Below are 26,518 nucleotides of genomic sequence, written 5' to 3' on the forward strand. Positions count from 1 at the left end.
GCGCGAATGTGTTATTTTTTTAATATTTCGTCGGCCATTTTAGTTCCGCCATCTTGAATTTTCAAACTATCCGACGAAAACCCCGATCTCTAGTGATCAGCGACCCAGAAAATCCCCGTATATCAAGTTTGGCGCGAATGTGTTATTTTTTTGAAAATTTTGTCGGCCATTTTGGATCCGCCATGTTGAATTTTAAAATTAGCCGACGAAAGCCCCGAACTCTAGTGATCAGCGACCCAGAAAACCCCCGTATACCAAATTTGGTGTAAATCTGTTATTTTTTTTTAATTTGGTCGGCCATCTTGGATCCGCCATTTTGAATTTTGCAAAATTGACCTCGGAACCCCGATCAGCGACCCCGAAAACCCCTGTATACCAAATTTGGCGTGAATCTGAAATTTTTTTGAAAATTCGTGATTCTGACCTTAATTGACCCATTTTTTGAGGTTAGAAAAAGAACCATCAATTCTGACCGCGGATTCACGTTCGGTGGGGTCTTAACCATATAAATGAACATTTGAATATAGAAAAAAAATTGTTTGTATTTTTCCTAGCACTTTTTCGTGAATTTGTGCTATTTTGGACCTGTTTTTTGAGGTTAGGAAATCCCTGTGATGTGATAGCTCAATTTCTGACACCAGATTCGTGATCAGGAGGCAAAAATACTACGGATAACATATGTCACATGAAAAGTACAGACAACGTTTATTTGTGTGTGGCTATGTAATCTAGAGTCTGTAAAAACCAAATATTTTATATGGTACGTGCATAACTGCTGTTCTTTTAAAATCCTTCACACTGAACTCTTTGATGCACTGTGCTGTAAAGTTAGTCTACAAGAGTTAGTTCCAGGATTACTTGCAAGATTGTCCAATTGTGTATCTTCAATGTCCGCAGTATGATTAGGTTGTCAGTTTATCTTTAAAAGATCTTGATCCTGAAGTTCCTGAACAACTTGAACAAATGCGATACTAGGATGAGGTGATTCGGGAAATGAATCCATATAAATGAGTAAAAATACTGGACAAACATGTAAGATTTAAAAAAAAAATTAGGCTAAAGTTATTGCCTTTGATGAGTTAAAAGAACAATGCGCAAAAATGTTTAACCAGCGTTTTCTATCGTAAAAATTGGTTTGTTTGAATAATTTATACACAATTTGTATGTCAAAATATGTTATTGAATTTATACAATACAAGCAAGAAAGCGTACTGAGTACTGGCCAGGCATCCGTCCTGGTTAATGAACTGCAATGTACCAAAGCTGACGTTCGGTCACAGGACATGGTGGCTCCGCCTCGGTCTTGCAGGGGCCTTTTCCTTGAGATTTTCGACCTCCGTCAGTATCGCCTTTGTAGCTCTGATCGCTGAGAGAGATTGGAACATTTTTGAAACCTAATCGAAAATTTTTATTTCCGCTCCGCTTCTGCTACTTCATACGGATAATCAGCTAGATGTCTTCTTACAGCTCAGATTCTAAAGTTGAGTGAAAATAAAATTGCTCGGAACAAAATTTTTGTTCCATTTACTGATGACAACTTCCTAAGTTCGATTTTTTTAATTTCAACGGCCTGTATCTTGGAAACGAAGTGTCTGTCTATAAACTTTTCTTTTATTACTAACTACTTATCTCAATTTTCAACGTAGAATCTATAGATGAAATTTGACCCATTCTTTAGCCCTGTATACTGCTAAAAAATGTCTATATTTGGTAAAGTAGATACAAATATCTTTGCAAGGTATCTAGATTCTGTGTCGCAGTAAAACATCGTCTCATGTCAGTAATTATTATATTTTACAAACAGGCAAGTACACATTACGATACCTATCCTAGCATAACTAATAATGGTGTTTGAAACGAGATATTCAGTACCGAGTAATTGTACCTACTCCCGGTTTTATCCAGTAGGCAATGAAGCATTTTTCTAGCCAGCGAACCGGTTCAGTGCCGTAACTATAAATTGGTTGACGTGTGAAGTGCAACTACTGTATTTGATTGCTTCTGCTCCTGTTTGACTCCTGTACTTGACGGAAAATATCGTTATACGAGGCTTGGTCACAAATTTACTTGAAACTGGTGAAAGTAGAAAACTATGTTGCCATTTAAAAAGAGCCTTTTGTAGAAAAAATGCAAAAAAAACCTATCTAACAGTACAAAGTGTGGTATTTAAGAAAATACTGTTTTTGGTAGGTAAAAATGCTAATTTTGATGCACATTTACAATTTTTATTACACTAATTAAATTAAAAAATAAAATATATATGAATAATATTGTGGCTTTTTCCATGCATCTTGGGATTATTGAAATAAATATCTCGAAAAGTATAGAAACGAAGCCAATTTTGGCTCTTTCGAATAATACGCCTTGTATATTTTTATGGATTTGGATATAGCGTTGTCTTAGGATTATAATTATAAAAGAATCTATCGCCAATAAAGGAGAGATGGTTAAAAAAAGCTTGCTGACTTGCCATAAATCTCTTTGTAACACTTTATCCTCCTTACCACATACATTTTTTACTATGACCCTTATCAGAGACAAACTTAGCAAACTTTATTTCTTTGTAACGTGAGAGTGACCTCTATCTAAATATGTAAAAGCATATACCCAGTTCCATTACAAAAAAATAATAAGTTGGCTGTGTCTCTATACCTTTTAACGTTCATTTGTTTTTTTTGTCCCAAAAGATGATATGAGAAAAGCTTCAAAACTTCTGTACATAATTTTTTTCTAAGTTTTGTTCATTTCAATAAATGTTAACTGGATGTGGTTTCCACAGACTTTGCGGCTTTGTTTCTATACTTTTTAAATTCATTTGCTTATTTCAATGGATCCCAAGGATGGTATGAGAAAAGCCTAATGTTTTTTTCTTATTCCCATTAATTCAAGAAAGGATAAGGGAATGTAATGTTCCATTACAAAAATAAATAAATAAGTTGGCTTTGTCTCTAAACTTTTTGACATTCTTTTGTTTTTTCTGTCTAAAAGTTTCTGTAAATATTTTTTTTCTAAGTTTTGTGGATGTGGTTTATACAGATTTTGTGGCTTTGTTTCTATACTTTTTTGCATTCATTTGCTTATTTCAATAGACCCAAAAGGATGGTATGAGAAAACCTTAAAAATGTTTTCTTTGTTATTTTTATTCAGTTGAGGAAAGATCAAGTGGATGTGGTATTCCAAAAATAAAATGATTGGCTTTGCCTCTTAACTTTTTAACGTTTGTTTTTTCGTCCGAAAGTTGATACGAGAAAAGCTGAAAAAGTCTGTACATATTTTTTTATAAGTTTTGTTCATTTCAGTAAAGTGGATGTGGTTTATACAGATTTTGTGGCTTTGTTTCTACACTTTTTTAATTCATTCACTTATTTCAATGGATCCAAAGGATGGTATAAGAAAAGCCTATTTTTATATTACATGTTTTTTTTTTCTTATTCTCATTCAATTCAATAAAGGTCAAATGGATGTGGTGTGGTGTTTCATTATAAAAAAATAAATAAATAAGTTGGTTTTGTCTCTAAACTTTTTGACGTTCATTTGTTTTTTCTGTCCATGAGTTTCTGTAAATTTTTTTCTAAGATTTGTTCATTTCAATAGAGGTCATGTGGATGTGGTTTATACAGATTTTGAGGTTTTGTTTCTATATTTTGCATTAATTTGCTTATTTCAATGGGTCCAAAGGATGGTATGAGAAAAATGTTTTTTTTTGTTAATCTTATTCTGTTGAGGAGAGATCAAGTGGATGTGGTATTCCAATAAAAAAAATGAGTTGGCTTTGTCTCTATACTTTTTAACGTTCATTTGTTTTTTTCGTCCGAAAGTTGATATGAGAAAAGCTGAAAAACGTCTGTACATATTTTTTTTAGTTAAGTTTTGTTCATTTCAGTAAAGTGGATGTGGTTTATACAGATTTTGTGGCTTTGTCTCTATACTTTTTTACAATCATTTGCTTATTTCAATGAGTGTTAAAGATATGAGAAAAGCTTAGAAATTTTATTATATTACATATTTTTTTGGTTATTCCTGTTCAATTTAACAAAGATTAAGTGGATATAGTGTTCCATTAAAAAAAAATGAGTTGGCTTTGTCTCTAACCTTTTGACGTTAATTTGTTTTTTAGTCCGAAAATTGACATGAGAAAAGCTTAAAAAATTCTGAACATATTTTTTTCGAAGTTTTGTTTATTTGAATAAAGATCAAGTAAAGATTTTGTGGCTTTGTTTCTATACTTTTCACATTCACTTCAATGGATCCAAAAGATGGTATGAGAAAAGCCTAAAAACTTTCGATATTACATTTTTTTTTGGTATTATAAATCGCGACTCAATTAATAACTTTTTTAATGTATCTCTTAAAAAATTTGCTATAGAAAATATTATTATATCATCTAGTACAGGGGTTCTTAACCCGTGGTCTGCAGACCCCTGGGGATCCACCATCTCCTTCCAAGGGTTCTGCGAAGGTTTTAGGAACATTTAATCTCTAATGACAACTAATTAATAAAATGCCCTCTCTTATGGCAGAGTGTAACTCATTGTTTCTTTCCAAAATTTACGTTTGGTGTGCAATATAGAATTAATATCTTAAATCCATTTAAATTGGGCTTATAACTGAGTAACTTGGGATCCGCAACAACAAAAAAATATTGAGAAGATGTCCGCTGTAAACAAAAGGTCGAGAACCGCTGATCTAGTACATTATATAATTCACAGCCACAAAGAAAAAAAAATTTGGGTATACTTTTTATGCGACATATATTTTTCGTAGTAATTTGGCCTCCTGAACACGAAACTGGGGTCAGAATTGGCCCATCACGTCACAATTTTTTCCTAACCTCAAAAAACTTGTGAAAAATAGTGAAAATTGATTAAAATTTACTGGGAAAATTTGGAAAAAAATTTATTTCCACATCAAATAGTACATTTTTATGTAAAAGACTCTGCTGAATTCAAATCCACTGTCAGAATTGAGCTAGAACGTGTGGTTTTTTTTCTAACCTCAAAAAACCGAGCAGGAATCGCTATTTTCAAATTCTGAGCGGATTTTGACCAGATTTTGTATAAAGGGGTTTTTTGGGTCGCTGATTACGAATATGAATTCACATTGTAAAAATTCAAGATGGCTGATCCAATATGGCGGGTGTACTTTTTTGAAATCCACCGATTTCAGTAAAATTTGGCATCATAAGGATTGCTGGTTGATCTCACCTTCATTAATCACACATCTGGAGCCAGATTTTCATAAATCAAGGTAAAATTTGTAGGCAGAGTCATAATTTTAGGCCGAGTAGGCGGCATTTTTTCGGCAAAGTCACATTTTTAGATTGAAGGCATAAGCAGATGCAGTGATGTGCTGTGTGGCAGTAATGTGTCCTTTTCCTTGAACTTTAAAATTATTAAGAAATAAAAGCATCTAAATGCCATAGGAAAACTGCATAGTAGTTAAAAAAATCTGATTGGAAAACCATAAGCCCATGCACGACTAAATAAATGAAAGAATAAAGTAGAAACTTTTTTGTCTTGTCCCATGGAAACAAGCACATCACACTACACATCATTACATGTGTAGAGTCCTTAAGTCATTTTTTTAAGCGAAGTCACATTTTTAGACGGAGTGGAATCTTTTACCTTGATTTATGAAAATCTGGCTCCAGATGTGTGATTAATGAAGGTGAGATCAACCAGCAATCCTTATGATGCCAAATTTTACTGAAATCGGTGGATTTCAAAAAAGTACACCCGCCATATTGGATCAGCCATCTTGAATTTTTACAATGTGAATTCATATTCGTAATCAGCGACCCAAAAAACCCCTTTATACAAAATCTGGTCAAAATCCGCTCAGAATTTGAAAATAGCGATTCCTGCTCGGTTTTTTGAGGTTAGAAAAAAAACCACACGTTCTAGCTCAATTCTGACAGTGGATTTGAATTCAGCAGAGTCTTTTACATAAAAATGTACTATTTGATGTGGAAATAAATTTTTTTCCAAATTTTCCCAGTAAATTTTCATCAATTTTCACTATTTTTCACAAGTTTTTTGAGGTTAGGAAAAAATTGTGACGTGATGGGCCAATTCTGACCCCAGATTCGTGTTCAGGAGGCCAAATTACTACGAAAAATATATGTCGCATAAAAAGTATACCCAACTTTTTTTTTCTGTGTTATTTATTGACACTATGGAAGAATTGACATAGTTATGAAGTCTCCTGTATGTGTAACTTAATAGTTTGATTGTTTTTTTCAGTTACAGATTAAATATAATTTTTTGCATGGCCATTTTCATTTATAAACTTTTGCCCACAATATTGTTTTAATTTTTTGTATTGAATATAAATAGAGGTGCATGAAACATTTTCTCTACGCTGATCTAAGCGTAGCAAGCAAGCAAGTTATATTTTACAGCAAATTCCTTAAAAAAATGAACAGTATCACATCTAAAATTAGAGCACGTTGTTCTGGCCATATTAACCTACTAATAAATTCGACAGAGCTATTTTTTGCGAGCCGGCGATCTGTTTCCAATCCGAATTTTCAATATTTGTCATTATAACGGAACGGCGACCGCAAATGGATTTGATCCGTTGCGGTTTTTGTTGCTGATGAAAATCAAAAATATCCCCATTTGTTTTATTAATATTATGAATATCTCAATTAACTTTAATTTAATATAATCTGCGCATTGCCGCTTGATTTACGGGGGCCACCGCAAACGTTAATTAAAATTTTAAACTCGCGCTTTCGGAATGCCGGAATAATCCTAGCAAAAGTTGACATCGGTTTTGGTGCATTCGTACGCCGGTAATAACGGACAAATCAATCTGTCATACGCACAACAAATCGCAATTTAGCAGTTTATTATTACTAAATCATCGCCGTAAACGGGATGTTCGGTTGTTCTACATTCGTCTGTTTAAAAGTCAAGCGATCCTCAAACTGTGAGGGGGCATAACCCCGCGAGAGGGCGCTAGCACGTCTTAAAGACTTAAACAAGTTGTTGCAGTTTTAGTAATTTTCCGAAATATCCCTAGAACAGAAATAGTCTGAGAAATTTTCAGGCGGATTTATGCATCAGAATGTTTTATTTAATGTGGTGGAATGGTAGAACATAAAAAATCTGTATGTCAAAAATTATTTTAGCCAAATCTTTTCCAAAAAGCAATGTATATGTAAGTGTTTAGGGATATTACGTCACGAGTGTGTCCTAATATCAAGACAGTCGTTGCGATTGTGAATTCATTATTTGTTAAACGCGCCAAAAAGAGATACAATGATGATATAAATGTCTTCATAGTCTCAATTTATCACAGACAATCGTTCCAATATTTTATGTGTATTAGAGTGAAAGAAAATGGTGGACGTTTTGTATTCAAGTTTTAGACTGTAGTTTGACTACCGCAGTTAAAACAAAACAGAGCTGACACTCAGATTAAAAATTGGCTTATTTTCGTAACCAGTAATACCAATATTATTTGGAAGATATCCAGATTTGGGAATTATCAAGATGACATTTCAGTTATATGAAAACAGTGACTAATTTGACTAGGATTTTTCGTCTTTGAATATTGCTTGTGGCGCAATGGAAAAGATACAGCGGTCTTAGTGTATGTTAGTTCTGATAGAAGTCGTTAGATCTTCATTTAATAAGATTTTTTAAGAAAAAATTCTTTTGATTGAAGTAGTGACATGTAATTTTTTAATTCTCTGGAAATAAGAGAAACAGTAATTTGTTCAGAGAAAGGTAGTTAGGAAAGACATTTTATTTTTTTAAATTTAAGGTTGCTTTAAGCTTTCTTTTAAATTTCTTAATAGACACTACTCGATTTAAATCAGGGAATAACACATTTTTAATATACACTCAGCAAACAAATAAAATTAGCAGAAAACCCAAAAAAAAATGGAAAATTTGAATTTAAAATTTTTTTTTTCGATATTGATGCGAAATTGTGAGAAAAGTAACGCAAAAAAATCATCATTAATTGATGTTTAAGGAGCAATAAACCTGGTCCTTTAATTTTTTATAGAACTTTGAGGATTCGGGAAAGGAAAACAGTTCGACCGATCGATATCAAAATTTACAAGCCTCATGGGTATGTATTCAGCTAAAAAACTCCTACAAACGTTGGTACTTTTCGCAATATTTGCAAAGTAGTCGTTGATTTTCCAAAACAGCAAAGTAATTTTTTGCACTGTTTCAAATTAATATTGAGTATAAAAAAAATTTCTAACATACCAAAAGGCCGTTGAAGATTGATTCATGTTTTGGTGCGATTCAGATAATTTTAATCTTAATTTAATTAATTTTTTTTAACTTAAAGCTCAATCAGTGCGATTGTGGAAGATGCTCGGGATCGTCACGACTAATAATTAGTTAATTTGTTTATAAGGCCATAACTTGTAAACTATTCAACTTACCGATTCCAGATTTCGTGTGAGTTATTAGACAGTAATAAGGAATGAGAGGATGCGATGCCAAAACGTTCTAGTAATAATAACGCAGTTTATAAATGTTTAATTCAAAAGTCATAAATAAACTTCTTTTGTTTATAACTTTTGATCTAATCAATATTTTTTTACGCAATTTAAAAATTGATTGTATAAGGTACCATCTATAAAAGTAACTAGGTAAGATTGCCCGACCTTATGTAATTGAGACTTTCTTCTGTGCAAATCTCCAGCTTTCTGCATTCCTGAAAACAACGACTTGACTGAGACGAATCGGAATACGTGTCGCACTTTTTCGAATACATTAACTTAATCTAACATTCCCCGTTTCTTTCCGAGCACCTTGTTTGCGATTAGTTCCGTCTAATATCCCTGTTAAGTACACAATTTAAGCCCTTTTAGTCTCAATCCGCAAATTGTCTTGCCGAAATAATTGTTTATCTCTACTTTTAGCACCTCAAGTGTCGGTGACATATAACCTATAAAGTACATGTTATATCTGTGCCGTTTACTGGACATGTGTAAATCAGTGGTGGACGGAGCAGTGTGGTTATATTTTTTTATTCATTTATTTCAATATGTCATAAATAACTGATATTTACGGACACCCAATGCGGCCCTATATATTTTGTATACAGAGATTTGTGGAATAAACTAGCATAAATTAATGGACAAACAAATATTTTACGAGCCGATAATCGCCTCGTAAATTGTGGAGAATTAAAAATTCATCATTATTTATGCTGCAATAAGTTATTATTACATTGTGTTTTACTTTAATATTCAGCTGTTTGCACAACAGCGATGATATTAGCTAAATTGAATGGATGTACAAAAATAATTACAAGCGATTGTAGGGGAATTGCGAGGTATTTACTGCACGAATTAGTATTATTTTATGCAAATTGCAGCGTTTTCGCGTCCACATGGACGCGGATTTGAACGCGAGATACGCTGAGAGAAGTTTTCTTGCAACGCGGATTGTTTAGACTCCACACGCATACATTCGCATGGTCGCTAGACATCTTAAAACTGTCGATGTTATGATTATTAAAGGATGAATTTCTTCAGAATTGTTTTCCGGGCACATTTCTAATATGTCGCTGATGACGAGCTATGTCTATACGCAACAAACACACTATTTTTAGCCAATTTATTAATATCTGGATGTAAATTTTGGGAGAATTAGAAATAAATAAGTTTACAAGGTTTACAGTTGCTACACACCGAACTTCAACCGTGTTTCAAAAAGAATTCGGTGATCCTTAAAAAAACATCTACGAGGCAGAAATCCCGCCAAAACTACAACACCATAGACATAAAGTCGTAGACAACTTACGACGCATACCGGAAGGCGTAGCACGGAAAAACGGAATTTCACGCATGTTTCCAAAATTTCCTAAAAATCCCCTAGGGAGCGCAATTGCCACAAAAACTTACAGCCGTAGCAGACGATGCTGTTCACTCATGCCCCTAATCGCCCAGCTACCTGCGACCGTATAGAAAGGCGCGAAAATACAAAAATATTCATGACGCTTTTGAAGTTTTGTCAATTCCAAATTCTACGAAATTCGAAAGAGGGTAAGGCCTCAAGACCAACATTAACCCAAACGGTTTATATATCAGCAACTCTTCGACAAAGGGGGGAAACAAATACACAGGGTGTTCTGTTCCTAACAAAGCCTGCTTATATTTCAAAAACAAATTTCAATTAATTTTCTTTGTTATTGACATCTATAATTAAGACGGAATTTTGAACGAATCATTCCTGAACAATTAGATCAAAAGGATTAGATTATTTTTTTATTATAAAAATAAATGGTTAGTAACTAAATAAGTCATAAACAAAAAAATTCTTAAATAATAAGAGAGAACAATTATTTAAATAACAAAATCCAGTTTTCTCTATATTTTTATTTGCAAACGGTATATATTAAAATGGTAAGTAGGCAGATTGCTACAACAGAGGAACTTTAATAAAGATGTCATTTTCTGTTAATAAACAGTAATAATTATATTATTACATTATTATCGTTACATGTTGCTGTCTGATTGATTTCTAGAGGGCGTAATTACCCCCAATTGTCCCTCATTACCCCCATTACACCCTATTAACCCCCTGCTTCCGCCCCCCTCCATGAATGCATTAGTACATATTAAATTTTATGAAAAAAATGAGATCATGTGTTCCATACTGGTACAGCGTATTATTGAATTTTAAAGATAAAATCAGCATTTAAAGTTATAGGCTTACTATGCCGTTCAAGATATTTTATTACATGAATCGTTCAAATGGTCATTTTAGATGAAAAACCGCGGAGTGCTATTAAATTAAAGGGTGGAAATTGGGGATAGCGGTGAAAATGCACCCCTTTCAGTTTTTTAATTGGAACTCGAAAACGAAGCAAAATTTCGGTATAGTTCATAGAAAAAATTTTGTAGAGAATTGAATTTCACATCGAAATGGCTTATTTAAAAAATTTATAAGAAAAATTTTATGCAAAAAATCGTTAATAAACAATTTTAAAAAAAGCAAAAAATAAGATTTTTTTATTTTTTTTTACTTTTTTGACTTTTTTTTTTAGCAGAAGTAGGCACAGAAAATTGCTGTAGAAAAAAACTAGATAAGATTATGCATTCTCAAAAGTTTTTGGACTAATATTGACTGAGTTATAACTAAATTTAAATATTTTTTAGATTTTCGACGTCTCTAACATAATAATGAGTATAATTCTTATTATTTTTACAACAAATTGGTTCTTTACTCAATAAAAAATTATTTAAAACATTTTATTTGTTAATAATAAATAAAGATTTTCACAACTTAAGAGTCAAAATAAGTAAAAAAAATCAAAAAATCTTAATTTTTGCTTTTTTTAAAATTGTTTATTAACGATCTTTTGCATACAATTTTTCTTTTAAATTTTTTAAATAAGCCATTTCGATAGGTAATTCAATTCTTTACCAAATTTTTCCTATAAACCATACCGAAATTTTGCTTCGTTTTCGTGCTATAGTTAAAAAACTGCTAAAGTGCTTTTTCACCCTTATCTTCAATTTCAATCTTCTAATTTAATAGCACACCGCAGTTTTTTCATTTTTAATGATCCTTCGAACAAGTCATGTGATGAAAATCCTTGAACGTCATATTTCCTTCTTTTTCTGCAAAAAATGTGATTTAAAACGTATAAGGGTAAATGCGACGAAAATAGAAAAGTTGGCGGCCATATATCAGTCAATTTTCATCCAAAAATACTTCACAACCTCTTATTTTGAAGGAAATTTTATCTACTTTTTTTAATTAAGCAATGTTTATACCTATCTTTACTTAAAAAAAAAACTAGAGGCAAAAAAGTAGCAAAAATCGAATTTTTTCCTTTTTTTCCAAATTGTTTATTAACGATTTTTTGCGTAAAATTTTCCTTTTAAATTTTTTAAATAAGCCATTCCGATGGGAAATTCAATTTTCTAAGTAATTTTTCCTATGAAATATATCGAAAATATTGCTTAGTTTTCGAGTTACAATTAAAAAACTGCAAGGGGTGCATTTTCACCCCTATCTCATATCAATAGCCTATTATACTGTTGTAGCAAAATGTTTTAACGAGTGGCTTTTGTTGAAAGACTATAGACGCATTGTGTATGTCAAATTTTTGTTTGTTTTCCGACATACCTACTTGACCGCAACTAAAACTGGATCGCAACGTACCGACAAACCTCACCATTTCCAACTGTTTCTGTCAAAGCGCGCTAGACAGTTGGGACCCATTTTCGTACGCGTAACACCGCCGCCAACCCAGATTTCGATCCGCACCTCAGGATCTGACACTAGTGCCCTGTAGAACTCGGCCCACCGCCCAACTATTTCACAATACAGTACGACCCGGAAGCCATCAGCCCGCCACGCAATCATTTCCGCCCTACGCCATTTCCGTCGCCATTAATACTAAATTATTTGTAGAATTTTGCGTCCGCTGACGGTCCGACATCTGTTAATGATTTGCCCTAATTAGCCTACCCCTGAACAGGTCTAGTGGGCCGCGGCGTCGGGGCAGGGACGGGGGTGGCCACCCCTAAACTCTTTCGACTTCTTTCTTTTTTTAATAATAATAATAATAATAATAATAATAATAATAATAAAAAAAGAAGAAGAAATAGAAGAAGAATAAAAAACAATAGAAAATATTCCCTTGTAAAGAAAGGATAACATTATGTATAAAAGAATGAGGCAGGGGAATAACAGATCTGCAAAAGCTGTTTATCAAAGAGAAAGCATTCTTAAGATCCTATTTTCATAATAAAGGACTCCCATTACATAGGGCTTTAGTACAAGTAGATAAAAATTGCACACCTCTAAACCTATCAATGCAAGAACAGCCTTGCGTCTTCAATTCAATAAAAACAGAAGAAAATTAATTGATCATCCAAAACGCTTCATGGTAGACACTAAAATAATGTCAATCAGGAACAAAAAGGGCTATTATACCATGAAACTGAGGGCTTTATCTTGTCATTCAAGATCAGGTCGTAGCCACAAGGGCTTACAAAAGACATATTTTAAGAGACAACACAATCACAAATAATAATGTAGAATATGACATTTATTTCCTGAAACAATCGGTCATATAATATCAGGTTGCAAATTATTAGTAAGTGTTGAGTTTACAAATAGGTATAATACAGTAGTCAAAATTGTACAGCAATATCAACTGCTTAATACTAATCCATAGTATACAGGGTGTTTCTTAATAACTAATATTTAAGGAGGTTACTCTTGAGTCAATTTTAAGAAAAAAACAACGGAGTTGCAGATTGTCAAATATATTATTTTCAAGCGAATTTCGTTTTTTTAACGGCAGGACTATGAATATTATCGTCATTTTCTTCGGACTCGCTGTCGTTCGCTTCCTCCAGCCTTTCGCCGCCCCTCGGCTCGCCGAAAAATTAATAGACAATAGTTTTGACAATATTTCTTATGCATTTAACATACTTCCACAAATAAAATATTTTTATCAGGGAAAATAGTCGGGTTGCCGGTTATGACAGTAATTTTTTGCCATTACCAACCCAATTTGTTTAACACTAGGCACTAGGCCGTCAACTTTAACAGTCTGTAACTCCGTTGTTTTTCAACGAATCTTGACGATTTTTTTTTAGGTTAAAGCTCTTTTCATAAGCTTTCCGAATATGTAATAATATATAATTATATCACGCGCGTGCGTCGTATATTTTATTTTGCAACTAAGTCTAAAAAATAAAAAAACTTTTCAGGTTGCAAATTTGAAATTAAAAAAAAATATAGATTTCAATGTATTATTACGAAATCTACCATGAAAAAAGTCACTGCGATTGTGGAAGACGGTCGGGATCGTCTAGACTAATAATAAATTAGTTAATTGGTTTATAAGGCCATAACTTGTAAACTATTCAACTTACCGATTCCAGATTTCGTGTGAGTTATTAGACAGTGATAAGGAATGAGAAGATGCGATGCCAAAACGTTCTGGTAATAATAACGCAGTTTATAAATGTTTAATTCAAAAGTCATAAATGAACTTCTTCTGTTTATAACTTTTGATCTAATCAATATTTTTTGACGATCGACTAGTTTTGTAGGTATTTTGAAGACGGAAAAAAGTACTTTACTGTTTTCTTGTGGAAATGAACGCAAAAAAGTTATAAGCAAAAAACGTGAATTTACGTAAAAATTATACAATTAACCAGACTGTAAACAATCTTCCCCCCATTGGAAACTAATATGTTATTCTACATAATATTTAGCATCTATAGTGATAAATTCAGCTTTATGAAACAAAAAGTCGCGAAATGGTCATTTACCAGCTCTTTTTCCTGGCCTATGTATCAATACACCCTATAATTAACATTTAATTGAAAACAAATTTAAAACTCCTGAGGTTTTAAACTCTTCATATGATAATAAGCAGCACGTTAATTAAGTTGATACCAAGTATTTTCACCTCTTTTTTGGATTATACCTTGGCATCCCACAAAAATCCCAGACCTATTCAAAAGGATTGAGTTCTGGATTCGTGCTGGTCATTCCATAACAACAAACCCAACGTCCACGTTCTAGATGTGGTACGTAAATTACTTTTAGCAGTACAGTTGAAATAAATATCTATAAACTATACTTGCCTAACAATGCAACATATACGAATATTCACTACTACTCAATGCCTAAGCCTTCAAGCGTCCAAACTGGCAGCGAGCCGACTTCTATTTGGCAGGTACTATAAGAGCAAAGCTTACATTGTCACTAGGCTAAACATTTTTTTAAATTGATGATATTTCGGAAATCAACTACTCTGCGGACTAATGTCTCGATCAGCAATCGAATTATTAGTAAATTATTTCTCCTAGTCTTACTCTCATACAGGTTACTCTCTGTCAGTTTGGCCATTTGAAGGTCTATGAATTGAGGAGCACTGAACAGCATTGTTACATCTCACTTATACTCGCTGGCTTACGGATTAGGACTAATAAGTTCGAAACCGGTATATGTCGGGTGGATATGGCTGATAATTGGACCTAACTGTTTACTAGATATTACTGGTATAATTCAATGTTATTGGGGTATGTAAGCTTCAGAGATGTTTCCCGCAATATCATTAGTTTAAAAAGAAGTGGTGGGAGTTTCATTTTTAAATTCGTCCAACATTTTCACCTGATTTATCTCAATTGGACTTTCAGTTGTCTTAGAATCATCATTCTATTGTTAATAGTAGACGAATTGGAAGATTTAACAAAAAGTAACGAACTTGAAGAGGATTTTAAAATAGGACGTTTTATTTTGCATATCTAGTGAGATGCGTTCAGTATTTCCACGGAGACCATAAGCGGATTTCTTAATTAATTGCCATTGCAATGACGTCTGCGTTTTTTTATACAAAAGCACGATCGCAAGCCATGCACGTTCGAACCATGACCTGACTCACTGTCTATTTTTCGCCATGACACCTGCATTACGTATCTCGTCGGCGCAGGACACTCATTTATTGATACACGCACCGGCGATAAATCCCAATTAGGTAAATTATTTACATTTGTCAGGTTATTTGTTGGTAGCCGGCGGGCCGACCAGAAATTACGAATCTATAAAACATCAATTGGTTCAATTAGTATCTCATATATTATTAACTCCGTCCCCCTCCCCCCCACTAAAACAAGTGTTAGCTTTACAAAACACATCATATAATGTTGGATGGCTCGACGGAGCAGCGGCGGCTCCTCGGGAGACGTTACGGGGTCCATGCTGTTCTTTTTGTTCTCTCGTGCTTATCTCAGGGTGACGGAAATATTTCCACTACTATTTTTTTTAGAGAAATGAAGGAGAACATTGGTGGATATCAATGTGACTTCAGAAAAGGAAGAAGCACAGTAGACCAAATTTTTACTTTACGGGAAATACTGGCTGAAAGCTTCGGACATGGTAAACCAATGGTAGTTCTATTTGTGGATTATCAACCGCAAAGTAAAAAGAAAAGAGTTATTAAAATTTTAGAAGAATTGGAAATCAGTAAGAAGATAAGGAAGATGATACGCCTTGCAATAAAAAGACTGAGGACAGAGTAAAGGTCAACAATAGAACTACGGAAGTTTTGGAAATTCTAAGTTAAAAACAATGTGAGACAAGGAAATTTAGTTTAGTACTAGGAAAAGTCATTCAGGAGTCTATAGATTAGAGACTATACAGGGTGTTTCATAATTGGATGTCAATATTGAAGGGTGTTAATCTGTGCGTGATTTTAAGACAAAAAGTTCATATAAACGTCCGTTTTCGCTTTATTTTTGATATACAGGGTGATGAATATCTGTTTGTAAAATTGTTTTTTTTAATAACTCCGAAAGTAAATTAGATAGTTTTATAAAACTTAGTATGTGTAAACTAGGTGCAGAGACACGTCTTTTGCATAATAAACGAATTTTCATTTTTAACCAGTGGCGTCCCAATTAACTTCAACCTCATTATTTTGAATGAAAAAAATGATACGCCACTGCATTTTTGAAAAACAAAAATTATTGTATAAATGGTGCTTTATTTTGTAATAAAAAAGATCACTTGAGTTTTTTTCTTATTTTGCACTGTTTTTTTAGTAAAAAAATAAAGAACGACAATAATTATCTGTACGTGGAATGAAGTACTTTTTATACATTTTATGGAAATAATTCTTTTACTAGATAACTTATACACATTATTGTACAATATTATTAATAATTACGATTGACGATCAACAAATAACAATTTTGTGAAACGAAAAAAACAAACAATTACATCAGTTGTTGAAAATGCCCTCCACCTGCAAGGATACATGCTTCAGCTCTTCTTCTCATATTAGTGCGGACTCTTTGAAAAATGTTGTCAGTGTTCCTTATTACATCACAGGAAGCTCTTATGCGATTCCTCAGGTCTTCTACAGTGTTAACCGGAGTGTTGTAAACCAGAGTTTTCAGATGCCCCCATAAGAAGAAGTCCGCACTATTCAAATCTGGGGACCTGGGGGGCCATTGTTGGGGTCCACCACGGCCTACCCATCGGTCATGAAATGTGCGATTTAAATATTCTCTTGCTTCTCGATGGAAATGAGCTGGTGCACCATCATGCATGAACCACATTCTATTTCTAGTTAAAAGTGGCACTTCTTCAAGTAATACGGGCAAATCCTCCTCTAGAAACCGACGATATGTACGGCCGTCTAGCCTTTGTGGCAGAAAAAAAGGTCCAATTAAGTGATTTTCAACAATTCCAACCCAAACATTCACGGAAAATTGTTCTTGATTGTTAAAGTTCACAATTGCATGCGGGTTTTCTTCGGCCCAAACATGATTGTTATGGAAATTTCTTATAGCGTTTCTAGAGAAGTTAGCTTCGTCTGTAAACATTATTTCACAGTCAAACAAGGGATTTTGCGCAATTTTCTCCAAAAACCATTGACAAAAGTTGATTCGCAAAGGAAAATCTCGAGGAAGTAAGGCTTGGACCCGTTGAATATGATACGGGTATAACAGAAAATCGTGAAGAATTCTCCAAACTAGAATGTGCGAGATATTCAAGTTATTTCCAATTTGTCTAGTGCTAATATTAGGATTTTCATCAATTGAATTTAAAACTGCTTCTTCAACTTCTGGAGTTCTAGTAGTCCGATGGGCACCTTTTAATTGATTATTTGGCTTAAAAGTACCTGTTTCAGCCAACGTTCTATGTATGTTTGAGAATGTTCGTCTATCTGGTGTGACTCTATTCGGGAAACGCTCTTGATATAATCGTTTAGCCTCTGGCGCTCTGCCATCAGCCAAGCCATACATGTAATGAATGTCTGCCAACTCTTGATTAGTAAACTCAACCATTATCAAATAACACTGTACAGGTATTTTAAGTATCAAAATTGAGTTGAATGAACTGAACTGTCAAAATTAATAAATCACAACAGTAATCAACAACCACAGCCTACTAGGTAATCTTTATATCATGCTTTCTGTTTGGCTCAATGTGGGTTAGTATGTTGTTCTTTATTTTTTTACTAAAAAACAGTGCAAGATAAGAAAAAAACTCAAGAGATCTTTTTTATTACAAAATAAAGCACCATTTATACAATAATTTTTGTTTTTCAAAAATGCAGTGGCGTATCATTTTTTTCATTCAAAATAATGAGGTTGAAGTTAATTGGGACGCCACTGGTTAAAAATGAAAATTCGTTTATTATGCAAAAGACGTGTCTCTGCACCTAGTTTACACATACTAAGTTTTATAAAACTATCTAATTTAGTTTCGGAGTTATTAAAAAAAAACAATTTTACAAACAGATATTCATCACCCTGTATATCAAAAATAAAGCGAAAACGGACGTTTATATGAACTTTTTGTCTTAAAATCACGCACAGATTAACACCCTTCAATATTGACATCCAATTATGAAACACCCTGTATATACAACAAATGACATCAGTGTCTGGCATTTGCATATAATCTCATAGTGGTAGCAAGAAATAAAACAGAACGAAAACAGGTAATAAAAAGGGACGGACGGACTTAAATCTGGCGATTGCGGTGGCCATTCAATATATCCTCTTCGCCCTATCCATCTCTGTGGAACTACATTTTTTAGATACCGACGCATACTAACTCCATAATGAGGCGGAGCTCCATCTTCTTGGTACCAAATGTCATTTGAGAGTAGTTCAGGATTTGCTTGGTTTGGAAATAAACGAATCAATGCTGGAAGAATTTGCTCGCACAAAAGTTGTAGATAACGATTAGAGTTCAAATCTTCAGTAAGAAACAATGGGCCGATGAAGTGTCCTCTGATTATGCCCATCCATATAATGTTCTTGGAATTGGACAGGAAGTATGCATTTCTTGTCAACTTGTCTGGAAATACACATATTAATAGAAATTTGTTTTCTTATCCTAAAAAGTAAATGTTCTCTGCTCAGTTGTCATATATTAACTAACACGCCATTTCTAATAAAATAGTCCATCCTCATCCATATCCAATATTATTGAAACAAAGTTAAAAACCCGCTGTAGATTTTGAGTGGTACGTCTCTGATCCCATTTAACAATATCTAAAATATGTTCTCCCATATTTACATACATTCTGGCGGTTTATTCTATGATTTTCAGAGCGAGGGATAACACTACCAGTATCAAGAAGACATTTAGATGCTTAAACGAATGTCCTTCTGTAAAACAGCTACCGCTGGAAAAGCAACGATAAATACGTCTTGCTCTAGCAGAATTGAAGCGGGCTTCCCCGTAACTACAACATCTATAACAACGTCTCTAAGGCATTTCATCGTCTGGACCATTGTTAAACTTGTTAAAATTGAAATGAATGGTGGCCTTATCGCAATTTTTGCACTATCGTGGTTACTAGTCTACTGAATACCTACAAGTATCCGGTGTTCCGCAAGGATCTACCCTTGGTCCATTATTATTTACCATGTTCACTAATGATATAAGTGATACTTTGACGTAAACGTTCTTTATACATGCCGACGATATTCAATTTTTCTTAGATTTTATTGCATTATATCTAGTCCTTTAATCTGTGACTATCAGCTGGAAGATATTATATTAAATCGACCAAACATACATGATTTTGAGGTTACCTTCGACCAAAAATTATTCGAACAACCTCATACAATAGATTGTCATAGGTGAAAAGGATTGGATTCGTTATAAGAGACATTAAAGNGGTGTTCCGCAAGGATCTACCCTTGGTCCATTATTATTTACCATGTTCACTAATGATATAAGTGATACTTTGACGTAAACGTTCTTTATACATGCCGACGATATTCAATTTTTTTTTCTTAGATTTTATTGCATTATATCTAGTCCTTTAATCTGTGACTATCAGCTGGAAGATATTATATTAAATCGACCAAACATACATGATTTTGAGGTTACCTTCGACCAAAAATTATTCGAACAACCTCATACAATAGATTGTCATAGGTGAAAAGGATTGGATTCGTTATAAGAGACATTAAAGACTTTGAGTATATTAAAGCACCAAAATTGCTCTTGGTGAGTTTGCATCTCTGATATTTTCAAGTGTGAGTTTTTGACGCTAGATGGTGTTTATCCACAGAGAGGCGCACCTCAAAATTATTTTCTGGAGCGGTTCATCATGAGCATTGAACAGTTTAGAAAATAGGAGAAGTATTACTGATGTGGTTTTTATAAAATATATGTTATCTTTAGTTTGAAAAACGTCCCTTACAGTTTCTGGGACTCTTCCTATTTTTCCAACAAAAACATAAATAATAAAGTTTACTTACAATATTTTGCAATAACCTCTATTATCTCTACTACATAATCATTTATTTATTAAAGACAGCATAAATGTTTTTATGATTGCAAATGTTCTTTTACCTTGACGTAGCAAAGTTGACGCGAAATTTATACAGAAAATGGCTAATTTTAAATGTAAATTGCCACCACTTTTGGAAACTTAAGATTCATATACGAAGTTAAAACATGCAATAATAGTTCACTTATTGCTTTAACATACTCGAGTAGATAGATAGATATACTTCATAAACTAGGTAAATTAATTTGTTTTTTCCCCGAGCTGAGTCATCTATAGTGATTATGATTAACGTGATATTGCAACAATTGTGTTGGATAATTCAACAGGTGTTCATCGAAAGATGTCTATCTTTGGCTGTGGGGCTGCCACAAAAACTATGTTTTGACTCGGACTGGCTAAGTTGTCGCGTTACCGAAAAAAAAAGAGAAACAACGTTAATCTCCTTCAAACATAAAACTTTTGCAGATCCTGATACGCAACAAAAACCGTATTTATTTATAACATCGAGCAATTTATTTTATTATCATGGTTTGGCGTTTTTCAGCTAATAACTTTATAAACTTGACCTTGTGCTGGCAAATATACTTGTAGTTAATAAGTATGTTTTTTCGATCTATTTCTTGCTTTCCAGTTCATTTAGCATCCATTAAGGTGACAACAGATCCACGAAAAAATGACAGGACTGGAGCTCGCGTCCAGTCTTTTTACGTATTAGGACCTAACTGCTTCTGTCGTCGTGGATTTATCTAAGAATAGCAGTTATTTCTCATCATCATCGTGAAAAGAAATATCTTCAACAATTGACGTCTTTGATACGTCAATCTTGACCTGTTTAGGATCTGGATATTTCATAATGTCTGCAAACTAGGACAAGGTTGTATTAAGGCGCCTTCATTCATCAAGAAAATGCCGTGCAACAAATAAGTCATTTAATAAAATATTGTGACTTCATTACAATTTTTCTTTGCTATAAATGGTACTTCACTATAATAATGTACTAAAATGATATGGCAATTATTGTGCGATCTTCATTGTATTAGTATCGGAGTCATTTCATTAAAACGAGGTCATTTCAATAAAATTAGAACATTGTTGGTTAAAATTATTATCAAAAGCTACTCACTTCATAGGAAATTGGATGGAAAGTGATTTTAATATTAATTGGTCATTATGTCAAGCATAGTCATTTGATTCAGAAATGGTCATATTATAGAAAGGTTATTATCTTAAAGAGTTATTTAGTTAATGTTTCTGTTAGAAAATAGTCATTTTACTTCACGGTTAATTAAAAAGTTTTCACTAGAAAATGGTCATTTAAAAAAAGGGTTATTTGCTTTAAAAGTGGTCATTTTATCGACAACGATAGAAATATTTGTTCCAAGTAATATTCAAGAAATCCTCATTTATTGAAGAACAAACATATCGATTAATAAAAAAATGATTTCGTTGAAAAGCGTCCATTTAACAAATACTGTCATTTGACTTGTCATTTCATCGGAAACATTAGAATTTTAAGTGGAAAAAATTATTTGGTTTAAGCTGTATCAAGAAATAATCATTTCACAGAACGTGAATAAAAAATGGTTTCCCTAGAAAGTCGCCAATTAACAAATAAAGTTATTAGTTTTACAAATGGTCATTTTATCGAAAATAATAGAAATATTATAGAAAATAGTTCCCTGGTTAAAGTTAATCTCAGAAATTCTCATTTCTTTGAGGAACATTTCATGGATTAATGGAAAAAAATGTCTTTCTAGAAAAGTCATATAACAAATATGGTCATTTGACTTAAAAATTATTATTTTATAGGAAACAATAAAATTGTTGGAAAATTATTTGATTAAAGATATCATCAAGAGAGTCATTTCACAGAACACGAGTATAAAGCGGTAATTTAACAAATAAGTGCTTTGGTTTAGGAATGGTCATTTTATCGGAAACAATAGAAATATTACAGTTATTTGGTTAAAGTTATATCAAGAAATCTTCATTTAATCGAAAAACATTATGTTAATTTCACAGATTAATGAAATAAAAATGATTTTGGTAAAAAACTTATTTAGCAAATAGATATAGTCATTTGATTTAGAAATTGTCATTTTATCCGAGGCAATATAATTATTGAAAAAAAGTTATTTGGTTAAGTGATCAATAAAAAATAGTCATTTTTATGGAACAGTGAATGGTAAATGATTTGCTAGGAAGCAGTCATTTTATCAAATATGGTCATATTATTCAAGAATGGTCAATTTATCGTCAATCAATCGAAAACGAGTAATTTGGTTAAAGTTATCGTCAGAAAATAGTCATTTCACAGAAAATGAATCATTGTAAGGAATTATGACTAAAAATAGTCTCGATTGGAAATGGTCATCTTAGTCATTCGACACTGAAATGGCCCGTAACGGTGGGCGGAGGTCCGTTTTCACGGGGATGCATTTGAAATGTAACTGAAATACAGCAGGATTTCAGTTCCACACATAGGCACGCACATAGAAACCAATCACTGACAAATGCGTCAGATTAGCAATTTACAAATCTGCTATTGCAGCAATTACGGGCTCATTATTCTGTAAGTAATTACTCCATTTACCGCCGATAGAACTACTGTAGCTCCCTCTGACCGAAGCTCATTACTGCCGTTGCAAGAGTACTCTCAAAACTCGCCGGCTACGGGACTTAGCCGACTAATTATGAGGCTGTCTATTAGTTACCCCTACGAGTGGTGGTCGCGGTGATAAATAGCGGTTTTTACAGATTTTCTCAAGTTTAAAAAAAAATTGTAACAAAATCGGGAAAATGTGGGTCACTGTGACAGAAAGTTCGTGATTTGGGGCATTCGTTATATTATACAGGGTGAACCTTGATGTGTACGTATACAGGGTGTCCCAATATTCCGTGTACGGCTTCCTGCGATCGACATAAGCAGATTTAACTAAACTTACCTCTTTCTGTAAGTTGCTTCGATTGTTCAATATGACCACCGTATTCTATAATATATAGGGGACTCTTACAAATACAATTTTGTAAAAAAATTGCAAAAAAAGGTAGTGGTATTTAAAGTTTTAAAAAATTCGTCAAAAATAAATAGTTTAATGCCTTTGAAGCAAAGTAAAAACCATCCACTTTGTAGTTAATTTGATTCAATCAGTGTTTGATGCAAAAGTGTAACAAAGGTAACTTTTACTCCTGAAGAATTTTATGCCATAATAACGATATGTATAGTGTCGGAGGGAAAAATATAAATACACTTTGTAGTTTTATCATTATTGATGCTTTTACATGTTTAGCCACAATCGGTTTGAGAATACGAGGACTTTTCTTAAATGTTTTCACAAAGTTTCAGGCTCTTGTAGTCGACAGTACAGCTGAAATCTTCCATGTCCAGAGGCAGGTCCACGTTACCCCACAATTGCGGTCTCGGAGACAGCTAAACAAAACATGATTTTATAAAACCCATATAAATTTCAAACCAGCATTTCCGTCCGTGAAAAAACTCGTTAGACGTCCAGTTTCAAATCGTTTATGGTAAATGCCTGATTAAATAATGACAGAATTAATAATCGGTGACGGGCGGGTAGAAAAAAATTGGCGTACCACGCCGATACGTTTCGAGACGGCCGCGCCCCTTCCTGCGGTTCGCTGGACGAACAGAAACTGTCGCTGCTACAAAAACCAGTATAAATATAAAAATATATACGTCTAAGTTGGTACGACCTACACGTTTTCCTGATTTGAAACCCTTTGAGTTTGTTTGAAAATCAGACGCCCATACGGTCCGCTAAAATACAGTTTGTGTTATGTATCTGTTTCAAATTTGTTGTAGGTGGACAGCACACTTCGTATAAAGCAATAGGGATCCAACGTCCTTTTATGGACAGCACGTTCTCCTCTCACTTGGAGGCCATTAGGAGCAGGAGTGTGAGGTCCTCTCAGAGCACTGACGGTTCGATCAGTTCCTATAAACACGAATCCCCAGGTAAGGCTTTGCTTAGTCGTATATATTTGAGCGATCCAAAATTTTCTTTGTTTTGATAAATAAATGATGTCTCGAATTATATGTAACATGGTGCCTAGACAGCTTCACTTCTGTTCCATCAAATAATTTTATTATATAGCCGTGAGCGTAGGTAAAGGTATTTATTGAAAAAAAGAATTGTAGCCACTATTTTTTTCAAGCCAAGAAGGCAAGTACATATAATCATAGGAACTTTTCTTTACTTCATTCTGTTCCTAGCTTTAAAGGTTGCAGCAAAAACTAAAATGTAAGTATAGCCATAAGAACACCTAGTATTGAACTGAATGATGTGCCGGTTTAAAGTATATATTTTGCGAAATTTAAAGTAAATTTAAATCAAGGATTAGAAATGGTATATTTTATAGAACTAAAGTGTCTTTGGACTAAAATATACCCTTTGGTCACTATCATATTTCATGTTTTATAATTTTGTTGAATCTTTTTATGTCGAAATGTATTATAACTCCTAGCACTCGCTAAACTAAAAAGAATTTGTAGAACTAAAATGTCTCTGATCAAAAATATGTTAAGTCCCTACCATTTTTTCTATATTCTCCTTAATCGCCTTATGTCGAAACGTATTGCAACTTTTAGCACCCGCTGGACTAAAACGATATTTTATAGAACTAAAGTGTCTCTGGACTAAAAGATGTTAAGTCTTCAGTTATTTTTTTCATGCTATATTAATGGTCTTATGTCGAAATTTGTTTTAACTTTTAGCGGTCGCTGAACTAAAATTATATTGCATAAAACTAAAGTGTCCTGGACTAAAACTTTATAGAACTAAAGTGTCTTTGGACTAAAATATACACTTTGGTCCTTGTAATTTTTTATAAGCTATACAATTTTATTTAATCTTTTTATGTCGAAATGTATTTTAAATCTTAGCACTCGTTAAACTAAAACGATATGTTATTGAACTAAAGTGTCTCTGAACAAAAATATGTTAAGTCCCTACCATTTTTTTCGTGGTATATTTTTTTAATGGTCTTCTGTCGAAATGTATTGCATCTTTTAGTACCCGCTGAACTAAAACGATATTTTATAGAACTAAAGTGTCTTTGGACTAAAATATACCCTTTAGTCACTATCATCTCTCACGTTATATTATTCTTCTTTAAACTTTTTATGTCGAAATGTATTAAATCTTTTAGCACTCGCTAAACTAAAAATATATTTGTAGAACTAAAGTGTCTCTGAACAAAACTATGTTAAGTCCCTACCATTCTTTTTGTGCTAAATTTTCCTTAATCGTCTTATGTCTAACTGTATTGCAACTTCTAGCACCCACTGGACTAAAACGATATTTTATAGAACTAAAGTGTCTCTGAACTAAAAGATGTTAAGTCTTAAGTAATTTTTTTCATGCTATATTAATCTTCTTATTTCGAAATTTGTTTTAACTTTTAGCGGCCGCTGAAATTTATATTGCGTAAAACTAAAGTGTCCTGGACTAAAACTTTATAGAACTAAAGTGTCTTGGGACTAAAATATACACTTTGGTTCTTATATATTTGTTCAAGCTATAATCTCTTTATGTCGAAACGTATTTTAACTCTTAGCACTCGCTAAACTAAAATGATATTTTATAGAACTAAAGTGTCTAAACAAAAAGATGTTCAGTCCACACCATTTTCTTTAATCATCTTTGTCGAAATGTATTGCAATTTTTAGCACCCGCTGAACTAAAATGATATTTTATAGAACTAAAGTGTCTCTGGACTGAAAGACACACTCTAGTCCCTACTATTTTCGCATACAATTTCCTTTAACAGTTTTGTGTCGAAATTTATCTGTTTCTTTAGACAAAGATTACCGGCGTGTAACAAAACTCTCCATATCCGTCCATTTTCCTTTTTCCGGTTTTTTTTTTCAAAGCCTATCCACCTCGGTTTCTGCACAGCAGTGCGTCACACCTCGGACAAAAACGATAACTAGAAATCACCACGATATCTCCTATAACAACACATTTTTTCATGCTCATTATTTCAAATCGATTATGTAGAACGTTCCATATTGAAAACATCGATTTCGACCTGATTTTTTGCGCATGAAGAAAGCCTGGGAAGAAATAAATTTCGCTAATTTGCGATTTAATAGTTCGAAAAAAATTGACGGCGACCGCAAACAGATCGGCAGCGGACTTAACAGGATTTGTTAATTTCTTGTATTACTTAAGACACGGTTTACACTTGGGTTCTTGCGTTAATCGAAGTTGGCGTA

The 26,518-nt window shown here is 33.3% G+C and overlaps 1 protein-coding gene across 4 annotated transcripts in view; it reads left to right on the plus strand.

Annotated features, from left to right (window-relative positions):
- LOC108907089 (protein lozenge-like) overlaps window positions 1–26,518 on the plus strand; it is a 139,193-nt gene that overhangs the window by 52,994 nt on the left and 59,681 nt on the right. For 2 of the 4 annotated variants that reach the window (XM_018710611.2, XM_018710613.2), the window contains exon 4: window positions 24,101–24,256. The exons of 1 other annotated variant lie outside the window; for it this stretch is intronic. In XM_018710611.2, coding sequence (XP_018566127.1) covers window positions 24,101–24,256 — 156 coding nt within the window. The remainder of the gene's footprint in view (window positions 1–24,100; window positions 24,257–26,518) is intronic. One more of the 4 variants, XM_018710612.2, reaches the window with a different exon arrangement.

The sequence above is a fragment of the Anoplophora glabripennis genome, unplaced genomic scaffold, assembly GCF_000390285.2.
Source record: "Anoplophora glabripennis isolate ALB-LARVAE unplaced genomic scaffold, Agla_2.0 scaffold227, whole genome shotgun sequence".
Taxonomy (NCBI): domain Eukaryota; kingdom Metazoa; phylum Arthropoda; class Insecta; order Coleoptera; family Cerambycidae; genus Anoplophora; species Anoplophora glabripennis.